An 8,754-nucleotide genomic window follows, 5' to 3' on the forward strand; every position below is an offset into this window, starting at 1 on the left:
ATATTGGTCAAATCTAAAGTGCTTATAAGCTAAAATTTGATAAGTTGGGGGAGACCAACTTATGAGTTTTGGCTTATAAGCACTTAACTTATAAGCACTTTAATTTTACCAAATGCGTAAATAAGCCAAAAAATGCTTATAAGCCAGTTTAACCAGCTTACAAACACACTCTTAAAAATTGATCAAACCAGCTTTTAAGTACTTTTTAACTTGTTAGTCTCCATATCATCTAGTAAGCCCAATATTATAGGCTCAAAATGCAAAGGAGATATTGCAGAGAATCTAAACCAAAGTGGGTAAAAGTGTTAAGGAAATTCCAAAATCACCCACCACTGACCGAATACGATGCTGTTCTTTCCAACAACAACAAGACCCTTGAGCTTCAGAAGCTCGTTCCATTTTCCGCATCAATTTTGCAGCAAAACGATTATGTCTACAACAACAACAGCTACAATGCATTCCTCTGTTTCTCCTTCAAGTGAATCCCACAAAGTAAGCAGCAGTGGAGAAGCTGCCATTAGCGTTGAAGAATGGCAGGGGTGGGGTACCACATCTCCTATACCCTCTATGGTTACTCAGGTAGTTGATGACTTGAAGCTTTTGCAGAAAGATAGTGATGCAGATATGATTTTTGGTGGCAATCACGGCAAACTCTCGGTAAAAAAACTTCGATTTTTGAAATTTGAATGTTTTTTAGCCAAACTTTGATGATTTCCCTATCAAAATGTCAGAAAAAGAGAATCTCAATTTTGTGCATTGTGAATTTGTTAGTTTTATCTTGGCGGTTTACTCCTAGTTTACGCTATTGGTTTTGGGCCTAGAAAGTACATCCAATGCTAAACGTAGGAATGCTGAATGCCACTAATGGGCGTACTCATCTCTGCCGTTGTAGAATGCTTTCTGATGGACCCTTTATTCAGTAATACTACTAGTTGATACTAGATAAAGTGATGACAGTTTAATTGTTGATTGTCAAATTGCTTGAACCAAATATTCTCAACTTTTTTAACAACAATTTCTATTAATATCAACCAACTAGCCTCAATCCCAAACGAATTAGGGTTGGTAAGGAATCAGGTCTATTTCGTTTCAAGTATTGCTCTTTATTTTGGTATAATTCATTCCAGTACTAAATATTTGTCTTTGAAGGCAAATTAGGATTTATCTAAATCTCAGTTTCCTGTAGGGTTAGCTAGGTGTGCAGGTGTCCGTGTTTGCAGCTCCTGTGCTTTAAAGTTTATATTAACTCATATGGAATTTTTACTTCGATTATGTTAGGTTCTTTGTCAGGTTTGCATTGATTTTGAGATATTTAGATCTCTCAAGACACATCCGTTTCATATGAATTTAGGTCTACCTCATATCCTTTTATCAACTAAAATCATCATATTGTCGCAATGGTGGAAACGGTAAATCAAAAAGTCTATATGATACATGGTCAACCATCTTAGGTGACCTCACTTTTGTAGGGAAATGACATGGGGAAAATGACAACGAATTTGTGAGCAGATACACGAATTGGCTTGAGTCGTGCTGGGCACTGTCCTAAGAAAGTATTCCAGCAATGTGAAATGTTAAACAAGCCTACCTCTATTTATTTAGAGGATACAGGAATCAACAAAATCAAATAATAAATCCACCAGGTTCAAAAATTGAAGAGAAGAATTAATAATAATAGGTAATGATTGTAGGAAGAAAGTAATGATTAGCTAACTATAAAGAAGGAAGAAGCAAGATGAATTCTCGGTTGAGAATTGAGTGAGTATGATGGCTAGTCTAATAGACAATTAGGGAGGTTGCATGTATGACAAGTGTGGAGAGTCTTAACACTTGTCCAAATATATTAGTCCACTTGGCTTTAATATTAACAAGTGTACCTAGTCTTCCATGCGTGAAGACACATGGTAGATTTGCATAGCCACTTGTCAAAGCCCTTCAACACTTTGGCTTTAAGGCTTCATGCGAGAAGCCACTTGGAAATAGATAGGACACTTAAAATAAAAAGACATATGGCTATTTAAAATTTTGAAAATGCTCCCACAATTTTATCCTCTATATGTGCTATTTTCACTATTTCTGTGCAATTTGCACCCTTTGTTGGATGTGATCACTTAAAATCTTCTCCTCCTATATAATTCCAAATTCATCTTAATATTTGCATTCTTGCAACATTCAATTTGTGTAAGTTGGGTCTCAAAGGCCTAACATTCACTCTCATGTGATATAGCTGGTCTTGCATCTTTGTTGTAGAACACGCGTTGCACTTCTCCATTTTATAACAACGATATAGTAAAGATCCTTTATTGACAACCCAATTTTTATAGTAACTTGTGGTATTTCTATGTGCGAAATGAAAAATTCACTTGGTATATCTAGTCTAATTTTACTCTAGTATTATATAAAATTTAAATACAATATACATAAAATTGATGATTTTAAATGAAAAAACAATGAACAACCTTGAGAAAATGAATAATATTGGAAAAAGATAAAATTGGATTAAGCGGTATTGCGGTAAAGTACATTTTGGAGTTAAGTTTTTTGGCCTCTCAGCTTTTCATACACGGAAAGAGAGATCAAATATACGGAGGCAGAGCTAGGATATGAAGTGTGTGGGTTCTAAACAACAGAACCCTAACTTTTTTTGATTTGGGTGCAAATTTGTGTAGATGCATCTTTTTTCTTTTGTTATAGTATTTTGGAGGAGCTTTTGTTTACAAAAAAGGAAAAGTGTAATTCTGATTTTGCAAGGAAACCAATAGGCTCCTTTGTCTAGAGCTTTGTCGTTTCGTTCTATTTTATAATTAGTTTGTGGTTTTTTTTTTTTTTTGAAAAAATAAATGAAAACTTGGTAAAAAACACAATAAAGATGCGTTGCTTTCAAGGGAACTCGAACCTGCGTGCTTTCCATGAGAACCCACAGCCCTTACCACTGTACCCAGATGCCTTTTGTTACTGGGTTCGGCGTGACATATTTTTATTTAAGCTATGAGTTTTTCAATACAAATACAGGGTTCAAGAAAAAGTTACTGGGTTCGCCCGAACCCGCACCCACTGCTATAGCTCCGCCCCTGCAAATATATGACAAAGTGGAAGTAATGCTAAATAAATATATACGGTGCCGGGTGACCTCATAATGACTACCTATTCTCTTTAAGAAATTTCATTGCTCTACCTCGGGTTTGTTCGCCTCTTTTATAATTACTTGATTATTATTAGCTCATAATTCTGTTCTGATTCTTAGGGTGACTTCAAGGTGCAAGAGGATAAAAAGCATAGAGCAACATATCAGTCTTTAGGTGATTCAGAAACGAAACTCCAGTTCTTTTCAGCTCGACAAATTGCATGTCGTGTGCTTGGAAGTAGGGGTTACCTTTGTCAGAAGGTAAACTATTTGCTTAACACATCAATGTTATGTTTTAAGATTTTATTCTTGTATTTTTGTGTGAGATATATTCTGCATGAAAGCATAAAGAATAAGTATGTTGTGATCTGCACATTTTGCCTTAGAAAAGTTCTTTTGTTTTTTCTTTTTTGACAAACAAATAGGTTTTGATGGTATCACATCTGGTTTTGTTTCTGTTGTAAATTTTTCAAGTGCTGGCTTCCCTCGGAAGATTGTATGTGCTCAAAACTTATTTCATGTCCTCTTTGGCATCGAGTACGGTTTTGGTTGTATATGCATCCAAAGGTACGAACTTTTCTTTCTATCCTTTTTCTTGTTTTTCCTTTACAACCTTTCATTTTCTTCTTATTTCACACTTAATTCTTCCTGTATAAGAATGTTTATATGAATATCAATTTGTTCTTTTGCAGGATTTCTTGCGACAAAATAACACAGGGAAGTTGTTGTGGCAAGTGTTTGGCATTCAAGCTGCTACTTTGTGCCTCTATGGAATAGCTGAACATGAGGAAATGATGTGGGATGCATTGAAGCTTGCAGGTCTTCATTTTATTTTAATTTGTTTGGCAATTTAATACTCTAGTAGAATGAAGCAGCTAGAGAGCTTGTCCCAGCATAATCCCTTGAAGTTGTCAGAAAAGTGCTCGTAACTACCACATGATTCCAAAAATGGATGCTTATGTTTTGTATGAAAAAGGTTGCTTACTACAGAATTTTGGAGTAGACCTCTTGTTGTGGTGGGTAAAATGATACCCATTATGTAATTTAGCCAAGAGTGTGTGAGGTTGTGCCCTAGTACCTGTGACCATCTGTGTCCCAAAAAAAGGTATGGAAACTAAAAATTACATCTTAATAGCTACAATACCATACAATCTGTTAGTTAACCAATAATTCAAAACCTGTAGTTACTAAATTCAACTGTGTAAGCATGTGTCTGGTAGACTGGTATGCGAGTGTTGAGACAGATTTGAGATTTCTTGAGAACTATTGAATTAGGCATGTATGCATGTACATTCCTTTGAGCAAATAACTAGGTGGGTGCTCTGTCTCTACCACACAGGAGCCATGGAAATGTCAAAGATACCTGGGGCACCACATCTTCGACGAGTCTACTTTAGGAGAAAATTTTGCTACTTTTTTGTTAGTTTCCCTTGTAATTGTTTTTAGCATGTTTATCAGTTTTGATCAATTCTTTCCGACAATTTCTCGCTCGGACAATAAGAAAAAAAACAATTATTATCTTAGTCAACCGATGGACTTGTTGGGTTAATTTTCTAGGATGTATTGAAGAGCAGTAGGTACAGACAAACTGAAGTTTGATGCCATATTTAAATGTTAATGGTAACGAGGGAATGATCACAGTTCTTTCCCATTTTGTCGAAATTAGCAGAATACTTCGTTATGATTGACCCCATTCATGTAGCATCAAATAAGAAGATTGCTTATGGAGCTAAGTTGATGTTATGTATTCTGTTTTAGGAAAAATGCTGTGTATTCTGTTCTCACTTTTGGCAGAACCTGCAGGGAATTTAGCTTTTGATTCGCATTTTACATTATTTTCAGGAAAAGATAAGGTTTGGTGCCTTTATCCCAACAAGAATGCACCAGCGAAGTCTGTCAAGGATAGCATGGCCAAGCTTTCTTTTTCACATGTAGAATGCCCTCCTGAAACTGTACGCCACCCTAACTTTTGACATGGAAATATGGCCAAGTTGTCATTGACAAGATGACAAAGGGAAGCAAATGTAGGAATGAAGAGTCATTCACCTTCTTCTTTTTCTGGAAGCAATTCAGGGAAATGAATTTGAGACTTTGAGAAAAGTGAAAAGTCTTCCAAATAATTTCCATAATAGAAAATAATGGAATTACCCATAAGGGAGCTTTGGAGATATAATTTGGTAGTACTTCCCTTTCTCTTCTCAAGAAAGAGGGAGATTCAGCTATTTTCTTCCATCAAGCGAAAGATTCTCTTTATGATATACTCTACCCTCCCAAATCCGCCCTACTTAGCAGCCTACAAGGGCCTCTCCCCTTTTTGCTCCTTTGGTGACTCACTCCCACTTTGTATTTGGAGGTGGAGAGTCCTTACTACTAAGTAGTCATCCTTTATCCTTGGCTAAAAGTATGGGCTGGCTACTTTGATTAAGTGCACTGAAAGAGTCATTATAATGATTATTAAGCATGTATTTTCATGGTGCCATGTAGATTTGTTTGAACATGTGGTTGCTAATAATATTTCATACAATGGTAGTGTGAGTGTACTTTTGCTGCTTAAACCACGTGATGGTGATCAATCCTGTCAACTTGTCTATGTGATATTCTCATTTTCCATTGCATGAGTGTTGACGTTTATGCTGCTATTTGTAGACAGATGGAGGCCATTCCTTGAATTTTATTCTAATTGATGGGACCTGGAGCAATTCGGGTGCAATGTTCAGCCGTTTGAAGGTACTTCAGCCAGCAAATGTAACTCTTTATTGCTTTAAAATCAAGTTTTCATTATGAAGTGATGAACTTTTTCATCAGCGCGTAAAATAGAAGATATAAAAGAAAAAGAACGGAAATAATAAATTGGGATTGAGGTTTAAGTTTTAACCAATTAGATTAATGAGATTATATTATTGGACATTGAAAAAGCTTCTGCGTCTTGTGATGATAACTTGTTACTTTCACATACTTATTTATGCACAGATTTCAACTGCAGTTCTGCATGTTAGAGCACATAAATTTGCTAATAAAGATCTATCTGGAGAAAACAATTAATTTGTATAACAGCTGAAATTGCAGAACTCTTGCGTCTTAAGTGTATAGAAGTTAATAAAACTCTTGTGTTTTACTTGTATAAAAATTATTTTGATGGGTGAAAGTAAGTTCTATTAACAGAAAAGGGCACACCTGTAAGTGGCATATGGTAATAATTATCTAGAGACTGGCAATTCTATCTCTCAATATGTAATCATTTTTCCTGATAATTTAAGATCGCTTTTTATTCCCTCTTATGTAAGACATGTAAAATGATTCTACAGTAAAATTACCACCATTCTCTTTCCAATTCCACCTGTCTCCAACTTCTTCCATTCTACCTTCTAAGCTGGATACCTCAAAAGGCCTCGACCCCTTCTCTCCTTTCTCCTTAGCCAAACTTTCCTTTTTTGTTCCCGTGGAGACGGAAAACATCTGCGAAAACCTGATATTGAGAAACATATTACTGCAGTCAAACGTATCCTCTCCCCTAATATTTTATAAAAGTCCACCCATCCCTTTGTTAATGACTCTCCAAAGAACTGAGCTATGGAGTTATGGACTAGTTATAGCAGGGGTTCTTCATCTGCCTGTATCCACTCCTAACTTGTCTTTGAGTACTCTCCAATACATATCTTCCTCAGTCCGAACCTTCAAAGCCACATACAAGAGGGTCCTATTGAAGACCCTCAAATCCCTGATACCCAATCCTCTAGTGTGTATTGGAGAACTTAAATGCCTTCAATCCGCCAAAGAGAACCCCCTTCCCTTCTGACGGAGAAGTACATTGTAATTGGTTAAACATTTAGCAATACAGCAAAAGAGAAACACATGTATAAGTACAAGATTGTTGGAACCAAATGAGTGCCTTGGTACAACGAGTTATTCACAGTATTTCTTTAGTTTCTGTTATCATGCCAAAGTTCCACTCCGTCCCTTAGAAAATTACTTTGTACTTTGCTTTGCTTTAATAGATAAGGTAAACAAAAGAGAACCACGTGTATTAAAAGTACAAGAATGTTAGTTGGATACAGATGAGTGACTTTGTATAACGAGTTATTCACAGTATTCTTTAGTTCTCCTGTCATGCCAAAGTTGCCTTCCTTTTAGGGTTCATTTAAGTTCTGATTACGTGGATTAATTTCCCAAAGAAAAACAGTTGATCTGAGATATTTAATTGTTAGGACCGGTACGAGTTAATGTGGGGTGATGAGCTTCCTTGCATAACGCTGAACACAGGAGCATCCTTGATGCATAAACTCAGGTGAATCACATGATCCGAACTGCAGCTTATTTTTGTGCTCATTCCTCTTAGTACTTGCCTTTCTGCCGTTCCTAACTCATGTGTAATGTATTGGCCAAGGGCAGACCGCAACCATCATGGGATCGTACATGTACAGCAGCAGCAGCAATAGGCCTCCTCGATGAGCTGCATGACCTTCCAAATTTTGTTTCCTATGGATTGGATAAACAGGCTAAAGCAATTGAAGATGCAGTGGAGGTTTTGTTAGAAGCACTTACAGCTCGACGGCTTCGCATGGGTAGGTCCATCACCCGTAAACAAAGACACAATCGCGACATCCTTTAAGAATAGCAGCAGAGTTGTTTTTCACCTTTCTGGCAGATTGACATCAGCAATTCTGAAGATGCTATGCCACATATACAGAGTAGACGGTCAATAGGACTAACATGTTCTCATAGGGAAAGAATAACCAGTTTGAGCTCAGAAGATCCAGATCATTTTGGACAGTTTTGATTTTCCCGGTTCTTATACAATCTTTTTGTCACGAACTGTCATGACACTGTCTCCGTATAGGTATGCTGTTCTCCATGTTAGTAAGGACAGTCTTTGAGTTGCAAAAGAAAATGTCATGAAACTGCTGGTGGTAGTCATATAGAATAGACATAAGAGGAACAACAGTTGGTTCTTGAGTAATGAGCATACTAGGAATCCTCTGTTTTTGCTTTTGTTTTCTTGGTTATACTTTAAAACCCTTTCATTAACAAGTTTTTGGTTTCAAATATACACGTCCAAATTTGTTAATTTGCAAAAACAAAATCAAAGCAAATTCTTCAAAGTTAAACAAGGATTAAACTTTTGTAATTGAGATGCAGCTTTCGTGGCTTCTATTTTGCCCTTATTATGAAAGATATGTCAAGCTATTAATCTGTTCAGCTGCCTTGTTATAGCCATAATTAAGTTTGATAGACAACCATTAATACACTTTTACTTTATATTAGGAAAAGATATAACATTTAACAAACTTTTTCGTATCTCATTTTTTCCCCTACAAATAAATGTAATAGCGAATCAGAAAGAATCTGTATTCACTTTCAATCTTATCATAATTCCATAGAGATTTCCAACTTAGCTTTTAGGAAGTACGTATTTTTTTTTTATGCCAGATTTTCTTTTTTTTTTGGGCTACAACTTCGCCGAGCCGACTAGCATCCCTTTTCATGTACATTTTTCGAACAAAGAAGACGACTATAGGATCGAATTCGCTCTTCAAGAAACTGCTCGTCACAAAGCGTTTTGCAAACTAGGTGCACTCTTTCATCAAATCGATGTCGTTGGTCTCCAATGACATCATAAAAAGGAACACTGA

The 8,754-nt window shown here is 36.2% G+C and overlaps 1 protein-coding gene across 2 annotated transcripts; it reads left to right on the forward strand.

The window, feature by feature from the left end:
* Nucleotides 1–259: 259 nt before the first annotated feature.
* On the forward strand, nucleotides 260–8,167 carry LOC109218789. Of its 2 annotated transcripts, XM_019383172.1 has the most exons (8): nucleotides 260–657; nucleotides 3,245–3,385; nucleotides 3,599–3,691; nucleotides 3,817–3,943; nucleotides 4,967–5,076; nucleotides 5,771–5,851; nucleotides 7,330–7,409; nucleotides 7,514–8,167. In XM_019383172.1, exons 1-8 carry the CDS (start codon nucleotides 346–348, stop codon nucleotides 7,731–7,733), a joined length of 1,164 nt encoding a protein of 387 aa, XP_019238717.1. In that variant the 5' UTR covers nucleotides 260–345; the 3' UTR covers nucleotides 7,734–8,167. The 2 variants fall into 2 exon arrangements, with proteins under 2 accessions (XP_019238717.1, XP_019238718.1); XM_019383173.1 differs by lacking the exon at nucleotides 4,967–5,076 and having other exon boundaries at nucleotides 270–657; nucleotides 5,775–5,851.
* The last annotated feature ends 587 nt before the right edge of the window (nucleotides 8,168–8,754 follow it).

The sequence above is a fragment of the Nicotiana attenuata genome, unplaced genomic scaffold (genome assembly GCF_001879085.1).
Source record: "Nicotiana attenuata strain UT unplaced genomic scaffold, NIATTr2, whole genome shotgun sequence".
NCBI lineage: Eukaryota > Viridiplantae > Streptophyta > Magnoliopsida > Solanales > Solanaceae > Nicotiana > Nicotiana attenuata.

Excerpts from the sequence above, each read along its gene's own strand:
- LOC109218789 (XM_019383172.1), top strand. The coding sequence starts at position 346 with ATGCTGTTCTTTCCAACAACAACAAGACCCTTGAGCTTCAGAAGCTCG. Across the intron at positions 3,386-3,598 it reads GGGGTTACCTTTGTCAGAAG|TGCTGGCTTCCCTCGGAAGA; the intron begins GTAAACTATTTG and ends AAATTTTTCAAG. Across the intron at positions 3,944-4,966 it reads GGATGCATTGAAGCTTGCAG|GAAAAGATAAGGTTTGGTGC; the intron begins GTCTTCATTTTA and ends CATTATTTTCAG.